The sequence below is a fragment of the Lates calcarifer genome, linkage group LG20 (genome assembly GCF_001640805.2).
Source record: "Lates calcarifer isolate ASB-BC8 linkage group LG20, TLL_Latcal_v3, whole genome shotgun sequence".
NCBI lineage: Eukaryota > Metazoa > Chordata > Actinopteri > Centropomidae > Lates > Lates calcarifer.
The window spans coordinates 12,045,313-12,069,832 of NC_066852.1; the positions used below are offsets into that span (position 1 = coordinate 12,045,313).

At 38.9% G+C, this 24,520-nt stretch overlaps 4 protein-coding genes across 5 annotated transcripts in view; 1 reads left to right on the plus strand and 3 right to left on the minus strand.

Annotated features, from left to right (window-relative positions):
* LOC108893962 (connector enhancer of kinase suppressor of ras 2) overlaps positions 1 to 8,676 on the plus strand; it is a 28,822-nt gene extending 20,146 nt beyond the window's left edge. For both annotated transcript variants that reach the window (XM_018692474.2, XM_018692475.2), the window contains exons 13-22: positions 841 to 1,031; positions 1,152 to 1,200; positions 1,332 to 1,513; positions 1,610 to 1,683; positions 2,769 to 2,840; positions 3,075 to 3,142; positions 4,558 to 4,658; positions 4,744 to 5,230; positions 7,220 to 7,419; positions 7,505 to 8,676. In XM_018692474.2, coding sequence (XP_018547990.1) covers positions 841 to 1,031; positions 1,152 to 1,200; positions 1,332 to 1,513; positions 1,610 to 1,683; positions 2,769 to 2,840; positions 3,075 to 3,142; positions 4,558 to 4,658; positions 4,744 to 5,230; positions 7,220 to 7,419; positions 7,505 to 7,552 — 1,472 coding nt within the window. In that variant the 3' untranslated portion in view covers positions 7,553 to 8,676. The remainder of the gene's footprint in view (positions 1 to 840; positions 1,032 to 1,151; positions 1,201 to 1,331; positions 1,514 to 1,609; positions 1,684 to 2,768; positions 2,841 to 3,074; positions 3,143 to 4,557; positions 4,659 to 4,743; positions 5,231 to 7,219; positions 7,420 to 7,504) is intronic.
* Positions 8,677 to 9,957: 1,281 nt separating this feature from the next.
* LOC108893172 (olfactory receptor 4K5-like) lies at positions 9,958 to 10,899 on the minus strand. Its single transcript, XM_018691030.1, has one exon. The coding sequence runs from the start codon at positions 10,897 to 10,899 to the stop codon at positions 9,958 to 9,960; it is 942 nt and encodes a 313-aa protein (XP_018546546.1).
* A 3,484-nt stretch (positions 10,900 to 14,383) lies between these two features.
* On the minus strand, positions 14,384 to 15,346 carry LOC108893173 (olfactory receptor 52D1). Its single transcript, XM_018691031.1, has one exon. The coding sequence runs from the start codon at positions 15,344 to 15,346 to the stop codon at positions 14,384 to 14,386; it is 963 nt and encodes a 320-aa protein (XP_018546547.1).
* A 4,557-nt stretch (positions 15,347 to 19,903) lies between these two features.
* Positions 19,904 to 20,866, minus strand: LOC108893174 (olfactory receptor 52D1-like). Its single transcript, XM_018691032.1, has one exon. It carries the CDS (start codon positions 20,864 to 20,866, stop codon positions 19,904 to 19,906), a length of 963 nt encoding a protein of 320 aa, XP_018546548.1.
* Between the last annotated feature and the right edge of the window lie 3,654 nt (positions 20,867 to 24,520).

Below are 24,520 nucleotides of genomic sequence, written 5' to 3' on the forward strand. Positions count from 1 at the left end.
TGGATATCTCATAATATGCTCACCCTCTCAGAACCCCGAGCCAAAAAGTAGAAGGATGAGCTGGCCTGTCAAACCTGATAACATGCTGGATATCAGTTCCTGCCTCTATCTCCTCCGTATGTTTGTAATCTATCACTGCTCTTTTCTTTCCCTTCATCCCTCTCTCCCTGTTTCTCTCTTTCTTGCTCTCAGTTTTGCAATTTCTCTGTGTTTGGATATAAAAAGTACACTGTTGCTTTGGCAACAGTAGAATTCCCGAGATTCACATTTTGTTGGTGACTGTCGAGCTAGGTGGTAAATGGAGTGGGAGGAGACTGAACTGCTTTATTTCAGTCTCAAAGACAAACTTGAGTGATGTGTTTGTTTCCTCTGGGGATGGTGATGATGTGTTGCTCCTTTGGGCTTTTCAAAAAAAGAAAAAAAAAAGTGATGGCGTTATATTTATCTACAAGAGACAGTATTTGGAAAATTTGAGGCCTTCCTGCCTGACAACAACCTCCCTCTGTAGATTTCTCAATGCCTTTCAAATACTCTAGTAGAAGTCTTTTGAAATGTCAGCATCCACTTATCACAGGCAATTGACTGGTCTTACAGTATATTACAAAGTTTTATCAGTTCTGTGGCATCAACTGTTGGAGTGACTAATAAGTGGTGAGAGGTCCCTGTTTTTTATAGAAGTTTCAGGTGCCTCTTTAGGCTACTGAAATGGTTCAGCATCTTATGATACAGACATGGTCTGTGGAACTGTACAAAGTATTTCATATTAAAATGATTCTAAAGAATACTTTAATTTCATGAAATGCATTTAGTACTGAGTTTGTCTCTGTTGCGTCCCTCCAGAGAATTCTTTGCTGCGTTTTGCAAGTGAAGATAAAACACCAGGAGAGGACTTCCTGCTGGGACGCAGCCTGAGCCAGAACAGGAGGAAGACTGAGCGAGGAGGCAGCCCCACCCACTACACGCTGGTCCCCGCCCTCCAGATGGAAGTCTCTCTGTCCACGTCCAGCTCTGACTCTGCATCTCTCTACCATGTGAGTCCCTTGTGTCTGTGAAAAGTCAATTTATTATTTTTTTGCAAAATTTTGTCGTGAGCTAGTGAGCTAGTGTAGGAGTAGGAGCATGTCCTCATTCTGTTTTGTTTCCCGTTGCAGGTGTTTGAGCGTTCCTCGCTGCTGTCAAGGTCAAAGAAGAAGAGTAAAGGTAGGAGCATTGGTTTATGGAATTTGACTTGAGAGCTCATGTGTATTCAAACCCAGACATGAGCAGGTGTTTTCATGAAGAGTGTTTTCTGACCCCCTTGTCTGCTCTGCCCACCCCCTCGGCGCCTGCAGCTGAAAGCCCCATGTCTTCTTCAATCAGTAAGCGGCGGATTTCCTGTAGGGACCTGGGTCAGGGGGACTGCGAGGGTTGGCTGTGGAAAAAGAAGGATGCTAAAACATATTTTTCGCAGAAGTGGAAGAAGTACTGGTTCATCCTGAAAGACACTTGTCTGTACTGGTACATGAACGAGGAGGTGAATATAATCATTTTTACAAAATAGCAAATCACAGCATTAAAGCTTTGTTCATGATGTGGTGCTTTGATTTCACTCTCCCTCTGTTTGTCACAGGATGAGAAGGCTGAGGGCTTTGTCAGCCTCCCAGAGTTCAAGATAGATCGTGCCACTGAGTGCAGAAGGAAGTTGTGAGTAATGATTTTCATCTGGGCACCAAAGATAAAGCTTCTTCGATTTGCATCGGTTTTCCATCTGGCCTCAAGACAAAATTTGATACAAAAATCTTGAATACAACTCAGCTAACAGCAGAGACTTTATGGTGCATATTAAGATACAATGCTACACTGTGTTGTCAGTGCTAAGGTAATCTTGTGCAAATTGGTTCTTGGCAGAAAAGGGGGCATATATATATTTAATATCTCATACTGACCATGCAAAATGGGCGAATTACAGGGGGTGCCTGACTCACAAACAGAATGCACTTTCACTATGAACCTGCCATATTTTAGTATGCAGACAGGAGGACAGCAGATGCATACATTTATGGCTTTATTGTAATTTTGTATATGATAATTTAAATCTTTGTTTAAGACTTTAGAGCTATAATAATATAGTACTAATAATAGTAGCAGTGGAAGACAGAAATGATGTAATGTCAGTGGGGAGGGCTATATGAGTGTTGATGCCTTTAGTGATGGAGAGACTGTAGTAAGATGGAGAGGTTGATGAAGTTTAATGAGTGAGACGCTTTTGGAGGAATGGCAATTTGATACAAATCCCTTTGCTACTTAAGAGAGACAGACTACTTGTACCACATGGGAAAACTGGAGCCTAACTACCTTCTGTGGCTTTACTGTAATGGCCTCAGGCTTGAGTTAAAACTAGTGGATGTGAGTTTTTGAGGAAAGCCTAACAATTATGCTTTTTAAACTTTAATTTAAGAATAACTAAAGAATGTTCTTGAAAATCCCACACAGGCTGTTCAGTAAGGTTCAAATAATAGCGATATGCTACTGCATACATATACTTGTTGACTGCTGGGGCATTATGTTTCATAATTATAGTGTATACTTATATTAAACCTACTGAAAATAAACAGAGCAGTTCATCTTATGATGCAAAGTCTTACCGTTTTGTGTCAATCTGAATCACCGTATGTGTAATCCTGTGCCAGTTTCTCTTGGCAGTCATCTATATTCATATGCTAATGTGTGCTATATGTCCCTGTGCTTGTGCGTACATTTGATTAAATATACCCTCGGTTCCCTTTCAGTGCTTTCAAGGCTTGCCATCCGAAGATAAAGACCTTCTACTTTGCAGCGGAAAATGTAGACGACATGTCCCGGTGAGTTAATGAGGCTGTGATAGTCACAGTTGCTGTAAACTCTCTGCAATCTGCAACCACATTTAAACCTCCACTGGCCGGAAATTGAATCCCTCTACCGGACTGCCCACTCTCCTTAAAACAGAGCAGTTTTGTAAGGTGATTGGTCAAACGGGGAGACATGCCCGCACAAGCGCAAGATGTTTTACTGGATGCCAAGCTGCTGTGCGTCATGACTGATGTTCTCCCACACAGGTGGCTGAGTCGTCTCAGTATGGCAGTGGCAGGCTACTCCGAGCAGGAGAAAATTCACCAGGACCAAGGTGAGATTAGTCATAGACTCTGTTCTTGGTGCTGCAAAAGATTCTTCATCTGTTTCAGGTCGATGGTCAACAGTTATGTAAAACTGTTTTTTTTTTTTTTTAAAGCAGTGAGACATCACGCTGTTGCTCTTAGATCGAGGAACCATATATAAATAAGTAATGACGAATGCATGGATAGTTATTTTGCCTAGTCCTCACTTGATGAAGTTTTAATTTGCTATCACAGGTTCACAGCAGTGATTTTCCATCACAGTACATCTGTGCCTTCAGCTCCATCTTACACAAGCAGCTCAGAGCTACAGGTGTCACAACTTTAACAAACAACCAACAAAATAAATCTGCCTATTAGTTAATTTTAGCACTTAATATGTCTCTAGAAAACACTGTGCCTTAGATAATGATTGATACATGAATATTAAATGTGGTATATGACCAAACTGCTGTAGATATTTTGTCAGGTCCAGTCGGTATATTAAGTGTGCATGCATTTCAGCTACATTTGTTGCCCCTTTAGTGCACTCTCTTTAAAGTGAAGATTTGGGGGGCTACTTTTTGTCCTGAGTCTTTCCGTCGACAGATAAGCTGTCACTCTTTTCAAGTTTCAGGTTTAATGAATATCGTTTCCTCTTTCCTGTTGGTTGATTGTCAAAGTTAATAAGGAAATGAATGTGGAATTGAACTGCTTAAATTATAAGCGTGGCTCATATTGTGTGATTTAATGCAATAACCTGGGAAAACAAGTGACCCGATGTAGAGAGCTCAATAAATAGATCTTATTTCCAGATCAGCAGCAGAGGCTTTTAACACCTGGCCCCACTTTCACTTCACATCTGATTCCAACTTTGTACTCTACAGGATTACTAATTTTAGGGGTAGAAGGCATGCTTTTTATTCTCTTATACTGGTCTTCTTTGGCTTCTTAGAAATGGACAGGAAATAATACCCCCTCCCTACCCCTGAGCTATTTAGAGGAGCCTATGTAGGATCTTAGCAAAGGTGGGCGGCTGAGAGCAGGTGTGTCATTGGTTTTATCAAGAGGGGGCTTCTGCCTTCACAAACAAGTTGCTAAATTAGATCCTTAACACCTCCAGAAGACTTAATAGGAAGTTCTCACATCTTAGACTCATCCTCAGCCTCAGCAGCACCCTCAGACTTGGACTCATCTACATCACACCTACGTTACACCGACACTGCAGCTACACCTTTCAGAATACTTATCTGCAGGCGGGTTTGATCATTATGGCTTGACACAGCAGTTCAATTTCAGTCAGAAATTTGACATGTCTATGATTTGTACCAGCTATAAGCATCTGAATTATAGTCTCATGGTCCTTTCTGCCACATTTAAATAGCTTGGTTTTGCCTCTATAATAGAAATAATACAATAATACAATAATACTGTTTGTTCATGACAGATTACTGGAGTGAGAGTGATCATGAGGACATGGAGATGCCCTCGATGCCAAAACAGGACAGTCCGCCGCCACCATATGACACCTATCCTAGAGCTGCATCAGTGAGTCTTTCAGCCTGTAGTTAAATAGATACAGTAGATATCATCCTATGTGGCAGACACTTGCTAACTGTCTGTTTGTATGTAGGTGAGTCCGTACTTGGAACCAAAACGTGGCCATCTCTCTTCCTCTGACACGTTCCAGTCCCGTTCTTCTCATGAAGAGTTCCACTCTGAGCCTCAGGAAGGCAGCAGCAGCAACAACAGCATCTCCCCTGGGCAGAAGACGAGCAGCCATCGAAACTCATGGCAGGACCAGATGGAGAGCAACACGAGGATGCACTACCTCCAGACGTTTCCCGTGGAGGAATCCCTGCTATCTGAGGACAGAGACCAGCTGGCGATGGAGTACCGCAGGCAGTCCACCCTGCCAGCACCGCGCAGCCTGCTGCAAGAACAATACAGAGCCCTGCCTCTGCCCCTCAGAGCCAGTATCGATTCAGATACAGGAGGGAAACCACGTAGTTTCACGCTACCCAGGGACAGCGGGCTCCACGCAATCCTGGCAGCCACCGCCGCTGTATCAGATCCAAGAGAGACACAGCACTACCAGCCGGACCGGGCCAGAGACACAGGTCAGACTCACATTTACCACAAGCACAGACATTAAAAATTTTAACCAAGTTTAAGAATATATCGCATCATACAAGAACTAAAACTATCAGTGGACTGATTAGCTGATCAACAGAAAATTAACTGACAACAATTTTGATAGTTAATTATACAATTCAGTCATAATAAGAAATGTGGTCACTTTGGGAAATTGTAATAGACTTTATTTTATCCACAATTATCCACAGGATACATTGATTAATTTCAAAAAATAACCAACAGAAAAAAAATAGCAATTGTAGTGATTGCACATATAATAATGGAGCTTTTCTTTTAAGGTCAGAAATGTGCTCACACTTGACCACTCATTTGTGCATACATGTACTTAAGGGGGGCACTCATGCAGTTCCAAGTATCTGTTGTAATCATCATGAGCACATATGAAACATGAAGTTGTGTTGATGAGGGGAAACCTTAGCTAATCTGACTGCAGTGGACCAAGGTATCACACACTTAACAATATCACTGAGCTCATCATGACTTGCCCTGATGTTAGGACCTCTTCTGATAACTATTATTTGTAGATCAGTCTTTTCATCTGCACAGTGTTGAGCAAGGGCACTTATTTATTGTCAGTTATTTTATTGTGGCTGCTAACAGAGCCAGCAAATGTCAGAGGTTGAATACTGGCTATTATTGCTTTATTGGATTGGATTTGAAGCCAGCCCATTTGCCGCCACTCAAACACCTCCAGGGCACTTGTCTAAGTGAGATGAAATTTAGTGTCTTATTTGATACTGATTTATCTTGGCAGTCCACTCTCTCTCTCACACACACTCACGCTCACTCTTTCTCTCGTTTTTCTCTCTCTCTTGCCTGATCGAGATGTCATTGTGCCTCTTGGCATGGTTTGGATGGTGAAGCGAGGAGGAATCCTTTCAGCCCGTGTTAATGTTGAATTCTGAACAGGATAAAGAAACACGCCCTAGGCTCCTCTCTTCTTGTCCTCATTTATCTATTGCCCTACTGTTCACTCTCTCCACCACTGCCTGTAAGGACGAGAGACAAACACAGAACAGGCGGCAAATAAAGCATGATACATTTCAAAGCACAGCCCCAAAGCTTTGGAACGTGCCACCCTGCTTCCAAAACACAAGATAGAGTGACCACTAACAGATTCAGAGCTCTAGTGTAATGTTAGTACCATGCCAACAGAGGGCAGTGTATGTAAACAGGAGACAAGAGGGGTCCTGAGTGATGTAAGCTGTGTCTCATATATATATATATGCATTTCACACTATTTTTTGAAATTACACAAATTAAACAACCAAGAAAAAAAACCCTCATTGCACAGTAAGAATAATCAATAATTGTAGTCCCGTATTAAATATATAACAATGAGCTGCCCGTCAACCAACTATTAAGGTAAAATGCTAAAAAAGTACATTTCCTAATTTTAAATGATCTGGATACTTCCTCCACCACTGACCAAGACAGATTTTCATCTCAATCTCTGCCTCTGGCCTTCAAATCAACAAAACCGCCTCAGGGTTGAATATATGTCATTTTTTTGTGGCGCTCACAGCATAGAAAGTTACATTTGAAAAACTCAACATGTCTTTCCAAAAAAATGTTCTTGTTAGTCAGGGCAATTCAATGACCTTGCTGTTAGCTTGCTATATTTTTGAGTCCCTTCACCAGGCACTTATTAGCTTCGGCTGTCTGCCATTTCATGCTGGGCAGGTAGCATACAGTCAGTTTGTGTGAATGTGTGGGCAGAGACAGGCTGCCTACAGCTTCATATGATGGAGTGGTGAGAGATTCACTGCTATAATTATGTTGTTAAAGTTAATATCTCTGAAGTATGTTTATTCATTTTTTAAAAAGTAGAATTCTCAGGGTGCAAACTCTTCAATTGTATTTTGCTGTTTAAGGAAAAAGTGAGAAATCTCATCCGTGAGTTCAGTTTTATTTAAAAACTGTTGTTAATCATTGCTTTTCCTTCTTGCCAGGTCATGGACGGGACTGCAGGATGCAGGCAGACTCTCTGGGGGATTTGTACCGGGCTCTGGAGCAGACAAGCCTGTCCACCTCAGCTGACCACAGATCAGCCAGCCGCCTGGAGTATAAGCGCTCATTTGTCCGCCGAGTTAATGACCCCCTGCTTAATGACAAGCTTCATCGCCTCCGGATCCTTCATAGCTCACTGAAGGTATAACAACATGTTTTGAATGTATGTATTTTTCCACACGTGTTGTATTTGCCGATTACTAATTAGTACCTTCATTTTCTTGCAGAATTTCCCTCTTCAAGACACAAACCGGTCGTTGGGTTTTTTAGGGTAGCCTGTAAGGATCAGTGTGTTGATAAAACCTTTACCATATCGCCTCTGCCTGTGCCTCACACAGCCAGCATCCCCTTGCTGGAGATAAAAGGCACCAATACTCATCTTTTACCTGCTTGGCTCTCCATCTCCTCTCCTTTTACTGCTCCTTCAACCTCACTTACTGCGCACACTCGGTTCCCCTCTCTGTCCGATCTCACTCTTTTAAAGATGAGGGCTGTCACAAAAGGCAAAAAAGATATCTGGCTCGGTAAAGTAACTTGTAGACTCACAGGGTTTCTGACCAATAAGCACTTTGTGTCCTCGTCAAAAACTTGTCGGAGAGCTTTGTAATTCATCGCTCACGTGCATGGCCACCTCCCTTTGCTTTTGCTGAATTGTTTTGAACAGTATGCTGGAGTTGTGTACAGCCGCTCAGTAAGGTTTGATGGAGGAATTAAAAGCAAAGCTATTTTGGATGTACACAACATTTTGTTATGCATGTGTGTATGATCAGTGGGTATGTTTGTTCTATGAGTGTACAGGGTGTTAAACATACTTATATATATATACATATATATATATTTAATATTACATTACTATAACAACAGTGACTACACAATGTTTTGGGGTATACAAATTGTAAATCAAGTGCTGTGCCTCAGTGATTGTGAATGTACATTGTACTTTTTCAAGAGAGATGAGGGACGATATAGAGAACAAGCTATTCCTCAAAACAGGGGCACAAAAATATAATGCTTGGCAATAATGAACTAGTATTGTAAATTACAAAGGAATGATCAGAATAGTTGTCTATTTTTGTATGCATGCCGTCTACCTGATTGTTTGTAAAACAGTTTTGTATTTCTAAATGTGTTTGGTCTGGAGAACAATGGTGTCTGCCCCTCTACCACATTGTGTTTTTCAGACTTATTTTACAATTTGCCCCAGAAAGGTTGATTTTTTCAAGTGTTCACCACAAAAAGAGGAAAAAACTGTATTTATTAAGTGTTTAATGTACAAGCATGCTTTGTATAACTAAAACACATTACCATGCCATTTGAAATTGACTGACATTGCTCAAGTGTGCCATATTGTAGCTACATTACTTTTTTATTAAATAAAGTATTGAATGGGCACACATAAGACCCACTGTTACATGTGTTTTTTCTCTTAATCGCATTTAAATGACTATTTATAGACACTACTCCCACCAGGCAGTCAAACAAAGGTTGACTCTAATTATATGCAAACATAAAACACACATTCCTGTTATATACAAAGCCTCAGGCCTTCTTATAGGACATGGTAAGTGTTATAATTAACAAAATAATACAGAGAAGAACATTTTCAGTGCTAGTGATTTTAGATGATCAAAACATACTGTATTTGTAGAAACCTTGATGAACTTGCTGCAGGCCTCCAACATAACTTTCAGTCCAGAAATGCAGAGAATGAGGACAACTGCACCGTGTCAGGCCCAGATATATTAATAACACAGAGAGAACACACATTTATCTTCTCAGCCCAGGATCCACTTTTACATCACTGAATGATGGCCTCATTTACAGCTGCCTTTAAAACAACAAATCCAACAGATAAGATCAAGCTTTTCTAGATGTGTTAAAACGGTAACTATTGTTCAGTGACTTCCTGGATGACAGCAAGTAATTCTGATTACCAGAAATCACACTCTACATAGATGATTTTAAATCAGAGAAATTTTGTTGCATATATATGAGTGTCCTCATTATTTTACAGGTGTTAAGTGTCCTTTATTTTTCTGTGGAACTGGTTTATTATTTACTTTTACTAATTGTAGCAAATGATAGAAAAAGGAACTTCTGCACATAATTGAAAGTTAATTCTTGTTGTCAAGTGACTGTGGCAGTCAAATTATCGACTGGACAGGAAGGACTAAAAGAGTATATATAACAACTGAAAACACTGAATTCAACAGGATAATTAAACTAAGTGGTGATTTCAGAGTTTGCAGTGCCGGCAGGAAAAAGTGTGAAACATAGAGATGTGTTTTAAAATTACAGTGGTACAACATGTGTACTCCAGCAAAACAGATGAAATTAAAAATACAATATAATTTACAACATTCCTGCATTATAATCTAGAGTCCAGAGCAGAACCGACAAACAGACTGAAACTCAGTACATTACTGGATATACACAAAGCCTGAGCTTCAGCCTGCTAATGTTCCAGGAATTCCACATGGCATGACATGAATTTACCATTCCACATGTTTTTCTGTGCACTGGCTGGTCTGGTCTTGTTTTAGTAAATGAGACAGCAAATATGATTAAACACCAGGGAGAGACAGGAGATTATATAGCCCATATTATGTTTTTCCCATTGGCACAAGTCTGCACAGTACTATGCAGGACACTCAGTGCACAGTAACAACAGCCCACTTGGCTACATCATTTGTACTTGCCTGTTTTTTCTGCTGAAAAACTTGAACAGGTGGACTCTTATGATTTGGATACTCATACCATAGATTACTGGGTTAAGGATGGGTGGAAATATCAAAAAGTACAGAGATAAAAACAACTTGACTTCATAAAGCAGGTAACTAACATTGAATCGACTCAGCGCTATTTCAAAAAAGCACCCAAAAGAGTAATTAATAATTGCTAAAAGGTGGGGGGTGCAAGTCCGGAGAGCTTTGAGGTTGGATTTGCTGAAAGACAATACACATATCCTTAGGATGTGTGCATATGAATAAAAGATCATGACAAGCTGTGGAAGCGTGTATAGACCTACAGATAATAGGCCAATTATGTTAACTATAGATGTATCTGTACAAGCAAGTTTCACCAGTAAGTAATTCATACAGTATGTCTTTTCTATGGTTCTCTCACAAAAGCGTAGGTTAAGAGTGAAAATGAGAACAATTAAAAATGCCAGCATGGGGTAAAGCCACATGAAAGTAATGAGTTTAACAAGTCTCTGGGACATGATTGCATGATATGGCAGTGGGTAACAAATAGCCACATATCTGTCATAACTCATCACTGCTAGAATTGTGAATTCAGTGATGGCATATGTGTGTATAGCATAGATCTGTGCCTGACACAACGGTAGTGATATCTCATATGAGTGTGACAGAATATTGCCAAGTAATGCGGGCAGCAAGGCAGTGCTTCCATACAAACCATTCAAAGCCAGGTTACACAGCAACAAATACATTGGCTCATGCAGGGTTTTTTCACAATAGACCACTCTGATTAACACAACATTTTCAACTACAATAGTTATATATATAATCAGGAACATGCAGAAGTAAACTGGCTTCAGGTCCTCCATTCCATAGTAATCAGACAGATGGAAAGATGTTACTTCAGAGAAATTTTTCATGCTGACACACACTCTTTAAAAAGCATATGAGGTATTCAGAATGAGATGAGATGAAGCAGGTCACCACCCCCCACCTGTGTTTAACTGCACTGAGCAGCTTTTGTACACTTCATCTCTTCTCCTGTGAATTGAAGTCACATGGTCTCACCTACATGCCAATGATTTCACAGGATTCATTCAATTCATGATTCATGTCAAATCCTGCAGTTCACAATTGTAAAGTGAGGGCATTGCAGCATGAATCTGTTCTGCTCCAGTCTTTACCAAATCGTTCAATTCACCAATGTGTTACTAATGTTACAGCCAAATTTAAGCTCACGTTTGTACTTTTCTTGTGTTTACCTGACTCTTATTAAACTCTGTGTTTACCTGTGCCTCAGGTCAATCATCAGTATACTTGCCTTGCCCAGCACCTTGCTGGTCTGCCCTCCAGCCCACAGTCCTGCTCCCCTTTGTCCTCCTTGGTCCACCTTTTAACTCTGGCTCAGCTCCCCAAAACCTCATCTCATTAACTGCTCAGTAAAACTGCTTTTGAACTGTTGGAAGCCTCTTGCCAGAGTTTTATTTTGCTAATGCAATTTTTACTGTGTGCATTCCTCTTCCTGTTGTATGATAACCATGATACAATTTAGCCAGTTGGAGTTTGACTTAATCATTGTAATTTTTAAGATGAGAACTTCTCTGTAAAATCTACAAAATGCATGTGTATCTTTTGTTTTACAATTAACACCACACTGCAAAATTTACAGAGTGACAAAAAAAGGTCAAAAATGGTAATGCAAATGGGCCAGTTCATTTAAAGGACAGACACAACACACACTGGCCACACAAAATGACAGCAGATACTCAAAAAGTTCTGAGATGGTTCCTGTTGTGAACAAACAAAGCACTGCATGATAAATCAGCATGTGCGAGATATAACTTTCATGAGTCAGTGTTCCACATTACATTGCATGATCAACATCAGGACCAGTGTTACACATGTTTTTCTGACCACTTGCAGGTGTGCTTTTGCAATTTCACTATGGAGCAGAAGCAGCACTGCACCAAGAGCATCAACAATAATGAATGTGGGATACAGGTTTTAAGAGCATTGTGTTGAGATTCTCTTGACAACTTCCTACATACTCATGAAATTTGTACATAAGAAAAAACAATCATCAGAACCTGAGGAAAAACAAAAAAACACAGGAAATGCAAGTCCCACAATACTTATGTATGACGCAGCAGAACATGAATTTTTGACCAGTTCTATGTATGTTCATACAGTATAATTTTGGCATGACCTTTCCACAGAAGCTTTCCACAGAAGGGCACACATAAGACCCATTGTTAAATGTTTTTTTTCTCTTAATTGCATTTAAATGACTATTTATAGACACTACTCCCACCAGGCAGTCAAGCAAAGGTTGACTCTAATTATATGCAAACATAAAACACACATTCCTGTTATATACAAAGCATCAGGCCTTCTTATAGGACATGGTAAGTGTTATAATTAACAAAATAATACAGAGAAGGATCAGCACAGGAAACTGGTGCCCTACCTGCTTGTCAGGATGAAACACAAATAAACATTTTCAGTGCTAGTGATTTTAGATGCTCAAAAGGTACTGTATTTGTAGAAACCTTGATGAACTTGCTGCAGTCCTCCAACATAACTTTCAGTCCAGAAATGCAGAGAATGAGGACAACTGCACCGTGTCAGGCCCAGATATATTAATAACACAGAGAGAACACACATTTATCTTCTCAGCCCAGGATCCACTTTTACATCACTGTATGATGGCCTCATTTACAGCTGCCTTTAAAACAACAAATCCAACAGATAAGATCAAGCTTTTCTAGATGTGTTAAAAAGGAATCACACTCTACATGCATGATTTTGACTTGACCCATGACCTTGTTGATAAAAGTAGTTGACTAGGGTGAGACTCTTAATCCAGTTATATGTATGAACAAAGGATGATGAAAGAATTATAGAGGGAGTTTTTTCAACAAGAGGCAAAACAGAAGAATGGAGGGATGGAAGGAAGAAACTTCTGCACATCAATGAAAGCTAATTCATGTTGTCAAGTGACTGTGGCACTCAAATTATTGACTGAACAGGAAGGAGTAGAAGAATATATATAAATCCTGTTAAAACTTGGAGGAGGATAACAGACATTTAATCAAAACAATACAGTAAAAAAATATTATTTATGATTTTAAATAAAACTGCACAAGGAAAATACTTTGAAAGAGATGGCAGCCAAATTTAAATCAGGAGAGTTTTTGCTTGTTCTAGGCACAGTCTCTGAACTTTTTGATTGCACCTTGTATTCTCTCTTTCAAAGAAGTACAGTAGCGTGATTAAAACCTATGTCCAGCTTTGTTAAACTATGCACAATCCTTACAAACTAAGACAAAATATTAACTTAAAAATTGTTTCAGCAATGGTTTATTGACTTGCAGTGAGTACTGTGTTCAAAGTTCAAACCAGCAGTTCATGAACCTGCATTGAATTTCCTGGATCATAGTAGCTGATAGCAGATGTTTTCAGGATTTGCATTTCAGATAAAAGAAATTAGTCTATCTGTTGTCTAAGTGTTGTTACACTGTGACAGTCAGGCAGTGTCAGGTTTGAAGCCTTGAAACTAGGTTGACACTAAACCTGCAGTTGATTTAAGGGATTAACTGGTGTTTGGTAGACCAAAATCTCATTCAACTGAATTGGTATGGGTAACCTTTAAAACATGTATTAAATGTTATTGTTGAACATGTGTCGGTTGATAAAAACAAATTCACAAAAATTCACAAAACTAGAATATATTTTTTATTTCAGGTACAGTGGACAATTACAGATGTAAATTGTAGGGACAAAGGAACTAAAAGAGGGTGAGAGGAACTCATGAGTGCCTTTTACCATTTACATTATGATCCTCCCAAAAACATTTTTTTCCACCATGTGTCCATAACTGAGAGCAACCACAACATCAGACAACAGTTTCACAAAGCATTCTTTCTGACATTTGAAGCCATATTCAATATTCAATATGCAAACACAGAGATATATAACCAAAAGAAGATTTCATGTAATCATGACTAAAATGTACAATCATCCTGCCTCATGATAATAATGGAAAAGTAAACACAATCCTCTACAGTAAACAATGATATATTGTATATCTTTTATACAAATTTTCTGAAACAATAATTGAACAGTAGCATATCTTAGTAAAGTGCCCACGAGAAATATGAACTTCAGAATTTAAACCATAGCTTTGAATGAAGAGATCTGTAACTATTGGTAGCTTTGTTAAATATAAAGACTCAGCGAGCATTTCTATTAAAAAATATCATTATTAAATACAATTTGATACAATCCTAAATTATCAAAGAAAAAAGAAAGGGGTTAATGTTTCTGAAATTCAAATAATTACTGACAACAAAATTTAACAATTATTACCATATTATTATAATGCATAAAATGTTAAGTCTCCACCTATGCTACAGTCACTGCCTTTGCTAACAATGTTGGCAGGATCTTATATCTAATAAACAGTTTCAGTAATTGAACTCTTACTTTTTGAGTACCGAGTCCATACAGCACAGGGTTGGCAATGGGTGGAAGGATAGCAAAGTATAAAGACAGGAAGATCCGTGCCTCAACAGCTACATGACTCATATTGAATCTGGTTTGGATAATTTCAAATAAGGAGGCGATGGTGTAGTTTGTCAATGATAATAAATGTGGGATACAAGTTTTAAGAGCATTGTGTTGAGATTCTCTTGACAACCTCATACATACTCTTGAAATTTGTACATAAGAAAAAACAATCATCAGAACCTGAGGAACAAAAAAGAACACAAGAAGTGCAAGTCCCACAATGCTTATGTATGATGCAGCAGAACATGAATTTTTGACCAGTTCCATGTTCACACAGTATAATTTTGGAATGACCTTTCCACAGAAGCTTAGCTGTAAAGTTAGTGAGTAAAAACTTCCAAATACGATGAGTGGATAAAAAACTGCTAATGCAATAAGCTTGCCTACCTTTGAATTAGACATGATGCTGTGGTAATGTAATGGGTAACAGATGGCAACATATCTATCATATCCCATAACAGCTAAAATACAAAACTCAGCACTTGCATATGTGTGTAGGAAATAGATTTGAGCCATACACCACTTCACAGTTATTTCATGTGTCTTGGCTAAGAGCACAGCCATAATTGTGGGTAACAATGCAGTACTTCCATACATTTCATTGATAGATAACACACATGTGAATACATTCATAGGTTGCTGCAACTCCCTGTTTTGGTGTATGACAGTAATGAGCAGTACATTCAAGATAATAGTAACGAGATAAAGCAGAAGGAATACAACAAACATGCAATGCTTGTAGTTTTCCATGACAGCGTATGCAGTCATTGTGAATGTGAGTGCTGTTGTATTGTCCATCCTGAAAATGAAAACAAATATTAACACAATTTTACTCTCCTAAATTATATAACACTATAGGACATACATTGTGTAATATGGTCTGGAAAACTGCATTAAAATAGGACAAACAATGCTTTTATAGAAATAGAAATTAGAGATTTTTATATGGTAAGTTTATGACTTTGTATATAGTATATAGTGTAGTATAAGTGACTGGATGGTACCAAATATCACCTAGAAACTTTATGGTTCTGTAAAGCACTTATCATTTAGATTTTTATTACCAGATAAAAGTCTCACTGAGATTAAAATCTTTTTTTAAGACTGACCTGGCCAGAGGGGAAGCACAAACATTTGAGTCTAAATTGCAGGCATAAATAAATTTAATTACTAACATATCTGTGAAAACAACTGGTTTAGGCAACAGAAACACATTTAGGAGCTCTTGTTGTGTGTGTTGTTACCTGTGTGCTCGTCCTCCTCTCCATGCAGTGGAGTGTGCTGCCCAAGCTTGGGTCATCTTTTATCATTTCTCAGGGTGGACTAGTGGTGTCCTGATGTCACTTGCTAAGGTGTGTTTCTTTTCACGAGGGTTTCCAAAGTTACCTTTCCTGAACTGCTTGACAGTAACAAACTTAAGTCTTTGGTACATGCAATACCAGAATATGTTTTATATCTTAGATTCTTCAAAGTGGCCACCATTTGCTTTGATGACAGCTTTGCACACTTCTGGCATTCTCTCAATCAGCTTAAGGAGGTAGTCACCTGGAATGGTTTTCAGTCAACAGGTGTGCCTTGTCAAGAGTTAATCTGTGAAATTTCTTGCTTTCCTGAGGTGTTTGAGACCATCAGTTGTGTTGTGCAGAGGTAGGGTTGGTACATTGTTCTATACAATGAATAGGCCTACTACTGTTCTAATCTGTATTATGACAAGAACCACTTAACTACGAAAAGAGAAACTCATGAGAACCGCCCCAGGAAAGGAAGGCCAAGAGTTACTTTTGCTGGAGAGGACAAGTTCATTAGAGTCTCAGAAACAGCAAATTAACAGCACCTCAGATTAGAGCCCACATAAATGTTTCACAGAGTTCAGGTGGCAGACACATCTCACCATCAACTGTTTAGAGGAGACTGTGTGAATCAGGCCTTCATGGTCAAACTGCTGCAAAGAAGCCACTACTGAAGAAGAAGAACAACAAGAAGATAATTGCTTGGGCCAGGAAACACAATTAAAAGACATTAGACAAGTCCAAATTTGAGATTTTTGGTTCCACCCACCATGTCTCTGCCTCCAGGCTATGTACGGGCTATCTGACCAAGAAGGACAATGAAGGCAAAGCAGCCAACAAATACTCAGCAGCTCTGGGAAATCCTTCAAGACTTCTGGAAAACCATTCCAGGTGACTACCTCCTGAAGCTGATTGAGAGAATGCCAGAAGTGTGCAAAGCTGTCATCAAAGCAAAAGGTGGCTACTTTGAAGAATCTAAAATATAAAACATATTCTGGTCTTGTTTACGACATAATTACAGATGTGTTCCTTCATAGTTTTGATGTCTTCAATATTAATCTGCAATGTAGAAATAATAAAAATAAAGAGAAACTATTGAATGAGAAGGTGTGTCCAAACCTTTGATTGGTGCTGTAGACCTGTACCTTTCCCAAGGAATTGTACATCAAATTAAGTTTTATGTTGAAGGTTGACTTGCAAATTGGAGATTTATTACTTTAATATTGTCAGAGTTGCATATCAGGTCTATTGGAAAATCAGTCCTTTATAATTTTTTTGAATTTTTAATTTTAACCCCCTTTTTAATCATTGTTGTCAGCCAGCACTATCGATGACAACCTGTGTTTATACTTATTTCATCACATTTACACCAGGGTTATTCTCCAGGTATTGTCCACAGGTATTATGGTCTTAGTCTCATTGTGAAGCACTTCCTAATTGCTTCCAAGGGGATGTGAAACAGTGACCGCTAATGAGCATATTCATCTGTTTGGCTGCTGCATCCTGGTTTTCCTTGCTAATACACACACAGTGATAAAAGAATTCCAAATAGTGATAAACTATGTGAGAAGAATTTGACTCAGTTTTAAACAAAGTATTGGCAACTGTTAAAATGGTGTGGTCATGTAAACTGACAAAACTTAAAGTGTGGAATTTATTTATTTTACTAAACTAAACTATACTAAACTAAACCAGCAACTAAGCTAAGGCCTTTGTTTCTATTACTGGGTTAGACACTGTCGTAATATAAAGGCCTGCAAATAGTTTCTTACAGGGGCTTAGGCTTCATTTATTTAGCAATATTAACACAATTGTGCATTCCTCTTCATGTTATATACCAGCTGGCCAGTTGGACTTGGACTTGGCTTTATTGCTGTAATTTATGTTTTACAATTAACACCACACCAATCCTCAACATTTACAAATGACAAATAAACAAAATGAAATGAGAGCAGACACAACACCAACTTTACAAAATGATGGTAGAATTGTCTCATCTAAGGAAGTACAGTGTGTGAATAAAAACTATGTTCAGCTTTCGTACACATATTTAGGCCTTTGCACATACTTTGCAGACTAAGACAAGATATTAACTTACATGCTCTTTAAGCATTGGTTTATTGACTTGCAGAGGGCTCTGTTTCCAAAGTTTAACCCACTCACGCATCCAGCCACTTGCGTCACTGAAGGTTTGGACCCTGGCACGATCCTGTGCTGCAGGACACTCTGACCAACCCCAGCCTTTTTGAATCATGGTGTTCAGTGAGGTCTACCCTGATCACAGATAGTAGGAATTACGTCTGTCCCACTGTTTAAAAACTGTTCAGCTTTCTCTTTCATTCGCCATAGAAAACCACCCTAACAAATCCTCTTTACAGTCTATTTTCAACTTCATCTCACTCACTGTCTTTAAGTTTTCCCATGCTACATGCTCAGGTCTAACTTGACTTTCTGGATTACAAGTTTCAATACTGATGAAAAATATCTAACATACTTTATGTTTTTGATTGCAATCATATAATATTGTGTTATTCTGGGGTAAAATGACTCCATTCCATTCATTTGAATCCCATCCAATGCTAGAAATGCTTTTTTATTTGAGTGTACATGTGCCGAATTGAGCTGTTGAATTTCAGCTGCCACTGCAGTTGGTTCTGAAAGACGTTTGGGATTTGCATAGTGTATTGTCACTTCATTCATTATTCCATAATGTGAATATTATAAAGTAATTCTAACAACCTTGGAAACTTGGCTGTCTACTACAGTATGAATACAGCATGAATAAACTACATGCTTTGTGCTGTTGAAGGTAGTACATTGTGTGCTGTGACAGTCAGGCAGTGTAAACCAAGATTTCGTTGAACTGGGGTGATACAGGTGATATTAGATAACCTTTAAAAGTGAAATCTATCAAATGTTATTGCTGAACAATTAACTGCTCAAACAAAATACAGTTCTGATAATTTATTTCCTCATGAAACACGTACATATATTTATGTGTTGGTTTAAACGATAAACTCACAAAACTAGAATATTTTTCCTTTTATTTCAGGTTAAACAGACAACTACAATCTGTGCGCAAATGCAACAAAAACAGTGCAGCAATTTACAAACAAATGTTGAATGACACATGAAATTAAAAGGACAGGATGAATTAATGATTCTTACTTTCTGTCGCTGTTAATGATGTACAAACCTTTTGATAACATTATATTAAACTTTATATCAGTGAAACGTGCTGGAATTTACACAGGGAACATAAAGAGGGTTTAAAAAAACTCACGAGGTACTTGCTGACACAGTATGAAACTATAGCTGTCGCATTTTGCCAAAGTACCTTTTACCATTTACATTATGATCCTCCCAAAAACATTTTTTTCCATCATGTGTCCATAACTGAGAGCAACCACAACATCAGACAACAGTTTCACAAAGCATTCTTTCTGACATTTGAAGCCATATTCAATATTCAATATGCAAACACAGAGATATATAACCAAAAGGAGTTTTCGGTAGATGATGACTAAAATGCACAATCATCCTGCCTTATTGATAATTACGGAAAAGTAAACACAATCCTCTACGTAGTATATCTTTCATATGGTAAGGGGTGGTAAGGTGGTGCAGTGGTTAGTACTATTGCCTCACAGCAAGAAGGTTTGTGGTCTGAGCTCTGGTTCACCTGGGGCTTTTCTGGTGACTCTAATTCTGGTGACTCAGTATAGATAGCAGTATAGATAATGGATAGATGGATGGATGGATATTCATTCATTCATTATTCATACTGCTTACATGCACTTCAGAATTTAAACCATAACTTTGAATGTCAAGATCAATGGTTATTATTACTTCCATATTGTTATTGTTATTAATGTTATTAAAGACTAAATGAGCATTTCTATTAAAAAAGATATCATTGTTTAATACAATATAGATACAATCCTAAAAAAAGAATTGTCATTGTAATTAATGAAATTCAAATAATTATTGTCAAATACTAACTACTATACTATACTAACTAACAGTACAATATTAGTACAGAATGCATAATATGTTAGGTCTCTACCTACACTATAGTCACTGCCTTTGCTAACAATGTTGGCAGGATCTTATATCTAATAAACAGTTTCAGTATACGCACTCTAACTATTTGAGTACCGAGTCCATACAGCACAGGGTTGGCAATGGGTGGAAGGATAGCAAAGTATAAAGACAGGAAGATCCGTGCCTCAACAGCTACATGACTCATATTGAATCTGGTTTGGATAATTTCAAATAAGGAGGCGATGGTGTAGTTTGTCAATGATAATAAATGTGGGATACAAGTTTTAAGAGCATTGTGTTGAGATTCTCTTGACAACCTCATACATACTCTTGAAATTTGCACATAAGAAAAAACAATCATCAGTAACTGAGGCAGAACAAGAAACAGAATGAGTGCAAGTCCCACAATGCTTATGTATGATGCAGCAGAACATGAATTTTTGACCAGTTCCATGTTCACACAGTATAATTTTGGAATGACCTTTCCACAGAAGCTTAGCTGTAAAGTTAGTGAGTAAAAACTTCCAAATACAACAAGTGGATAAAAAACTGCTAATGCAATAAGCTTGCCTACCTTTGAATTAGACATGATGCTGTGGTAATGTAATGGGTAACAGATGGCAACATATCTATCATATCCCATAACAGCTAAAATACAAAACTCAGCACTTGCATATGTGTGTAGGAAATAGATTTGAGCCATACACCACTTCACAGTTATTTCATGTGTCTTGGCTAAGAGCACAGCCATAATTGTGGGTAACAATGCAGTACTTCCATACATTTCATTGATAGATAACACACATGTGAATACATTCATAGGTTGCTGCAACTCCCTGTTTTGGTGTATGACAGTAATGAGCAGTACATTCAAGATAATAGTAATGAGATAAAGCAGAAGGAATACAACAAACATGCAATGCTTGTAGTTTTCCATGACAGCGTATGCAGTCATTGTGAATGTGAGTGCTGTTGTATTGTCCATCCTTCCAAATTCTGAAGAGACTCTTGTTGAATCTAAAGTTACCTGTGTGATCGTCCTCCTCTCCATGCAGTGGTGTGTGCTGCTCAAAGTTGGGTGGCCTTTTAACATTTCTCAAGGTGGACCAGTGGTGTGCTGATGTCACTGATTAAGATGTGTTTTTCATCAGTGTTTCTTGTCACCATGGTTACCAAAGTGAGGAGATTTTCTTTTTTGTCTTGGTGAGTAAAGGGCTGAATACAATGCAGTCATTATCTCAACATATTACATAGTCACCCTTTCCTCAAGAAATGAAATTTCACGATGGGTGGTGGTTTTGGAGCTCCATTCAATTTACAGAGCTCCAAGTCTCTCTGTGTTACTGTCCTCCATGTTGTTGTTTCAATGCACAGATACTATTTCATTACTGTCTCTCCCTTTTTCAAGTGTAGCTGCTTCCATATTTTCCAGTTTTGCAATATGAGTATCTTATAGGGTAATGATAAAAAAAAATAATTTACCATCCAGTTGGATGTCTTGTTTTTTCAGCAGCATAAAAGAGAAAATGCATTGGTGAAATGCAATTGGTTAAAATGCAACTTCATAATTTCAAGTTCTTGAAATCCATTTTCCAGTGTTCTCAAGTCTTTCTAATTTTCTTACAATACAAAAAGTGCATATGAAGGAGAAACTCAAAAATTTCAAATTTCAAATGTCAATCTCAGCAGCAGGTGTCAAACTTTGACTTGCCCCTTATTTTTCTGTTTGTCCAAATGGCTCAGTTGAAACAGCATAAAGGGCATTCTTGAGCTTTTTTTCTACTTTAGGGAAATGGTTCTGAGAGAATCTGTACATACTTATGCATTTGACAACTATGATTTTTTTAAAAACATATTGATACATTTCACCCGAAAGTCATAAATCTCACACAGATAAGATAAACACACACAGATAAAGTCAGTCAAAAGCTTTTTCTGCATCAACTGCCATTGCTGTTAAATACTTTTTATGCTTCTTTTCTTATCATATTAAGGGTAGACATATTGTAGTAGGTTATTTGTTTTTAAATCTCTGTTTAAAATAAATCTTTTGTGTTAATCTATTATGTCTGGATTTAGTTTGTTTTTTTTTTAATGACAGTTGATTAAATAATAGGCCTCAAATCTGAAGGCCTATCACACTGCCTGCCTACAGTATTCTAGTCTAGTCAAGTCAGTTTTTATTTATAAAGTACCAAATCACAACACAGGTTATCGCAAGGCACTTTTCATATAGAACAGATCTAGACTATACTTTTTATATTATTACAGAGAGAGACCTAACAATTCCCACCATGAGCAGCACTAGGTGACAGTAGCAAGGAAAAAACCTCCTTTTAGAAGGCAGAAACTTCAAGCAGAAACAGACTAAGGGTGGGTGGCCATCTGCCTTGACTGAGTATTATAGAAATAGTTGCTAAAGGTACATAATTTGTGGGAGAGTGTGATTTTCCGGGGGCAGAATTTACAACAAGAGGATTAATGCTTGACCAAGATGTTGTATATAACGCTACTGGAAATAGTTACTTTGTTCAAAGATATATTTGATCTCTTTAGAATCTTTTTGAATAATGACGTTACTTGTTAACCTAATTATTGGCTGAAATATAATTACGTTTTTGTACGAGTTTTGTCATTGGCTTTCTTGGATAATAAACTGTCCAATTTTAATTTCTGTTCCTACAGATATGAATGTGTTCCTGCAATGGATTTATTTCATTATCCATGTCCACTTTCCTTCTTGCTGCAAACCCTAACATTAATCCTTTTATATACGAGGTATGGCTATTAAATAATGAGACTGTGCTTATGAGGATAAAACCAGGTGGTTCACAGTCACACTGAGTGTTATATATTAAAGGTAAGGTAGCATAACTGCTGTAAGTTTTCAATAAGTGATGTCTTCACTGCTACCTACTAAAAACTAATCACAGTGCTTGATCACATTCCCTATTCACCTGAACTAGTACCGTGTGACTTTTTCCTAAGATCAAATCTGTGCTCAAAGGAACACGTTTTGAGTCTGTGTCAGAAGTTAAAAAAGGGACAACAGAGGTTCTGAGACAACTGTCCGAAGAAGATCTACTGCACTGCTTTGATCAGTGGAAGACCCGAATGTAGTAGTGTGTTAATGGAGAAGGGGAGTATTTTGAAGGAGTTCAATAAATTGTATTACAGCATTAATCTCATTATTGTCAGGGTTTGAATGTTTCCTGTTTTATTTTGGTATTTTTGTCTTGTCTTCCTGTTTCCTGTCCCTTGGTTACTCCAGTTCTCTTTACTTCCTTGTCTTGATTACTGTCCCCGCCCTTATGTGTTTCACCTGTGTCTCGTTGTCTAGGTGTATTTAGTCAGCGTCTCTTCTTCTTGGCAGTTGCCAGATTGTCTTGTCCCTCGTGTCAGCTTTCCAGCATTGTTTCCTGTTTTTTGACTTCTTGTGTTCCTGACCGTTGCCTGTTTACCTGATTTTGGATTTTCGCCTATTCCCTTTGGACACTGTTGCCTTATCGGACTGCCTACTCGTGTACTGGACTTTTGCTTGTAATAAAGAACCTGAACTTTGATTGTGTTTGAGTTCTGCATTTGGAGTCCTGTCCTGCCGTGTGCTTGATAGTACAATCTGGCCACATTATGGACTCCGCAGACTCAGATCACCTCCGGTCTGCCCTCAGAGCCCAGGGGCAGCGGATCCTCCATCAAGAGGAACAACTTAATGCTCTCCGTCAAGAGATGAGGGAGATGACAGAGCACCAGGGGCAGATGCTCTCGGCCTTGGGGTCTCAGCTAAATTTCCTGGTCGACCATGTTCAGCGTGGGCCTCAGTCATCTGATTCTCCTAGTTCTGCTTTGCCCCCAGCTACTCAGGATGCAGAACCCCAGCCATCTTCACCGCCTCCAGGGTTGGGATTGAATCCCCACGTTCATCTCTCCAGCCCGGAGAAATTCTCTGGGGATTCGGGAGATTGTCGCTCGTTTCTTGCTCAATGTGAACTTCACTTTGAGTTTCAGGCGGCCTCCTTTTCTACAGACAGAGCCAAGGTTGCCTATATGATCTCCCACATGTCAGGGCGAGCCGAGGCTTGGGCTACTGCTGAGTGGAGTCGTCGCTCAGCAATCTGTGAGTCTCTTCCCTTGTTCATCCGGACTCTTACACAAGTTTTTCAGACTGTTTCTCCGGGCCGTGAGGCTGCCAGGTCCTTAGCTGCATTACGGCAAGGGAGGCGCACAGTTTTAGATTATGCCGTTGAGTTTCGCACTCTAGCGTCTGACAGTGGGTGGAACCAAGCTGCTCTGTGTGATGCCTTTTTTAATGGACTGTCTGAAACACTCAAGGACTATCTCACACCACTGGATTTACCCTCAGAACTCGAGGCTCTCATTGCCTTGGCCTCCAAGATGGACAAACGACTGAGGGAACGGCAGAGATCTCGCCTCTCTTCCCATTCATTTCCTCACTTCCCTCAAGTTCCTAGTCGTCCTCAGATGAACTTTGAGTCCTCCAGGACACCACCTGGGTCGACGGAGGCACCTATTGTTCCCCCGGCAGAGCCCATGCAGATGGGTCGCACCCGGCTTTCCTTGGAGGAACGTCAGCGTCGTATGGATGAGGGTTGTTGCATCTACTGTGCACAGATGGGTC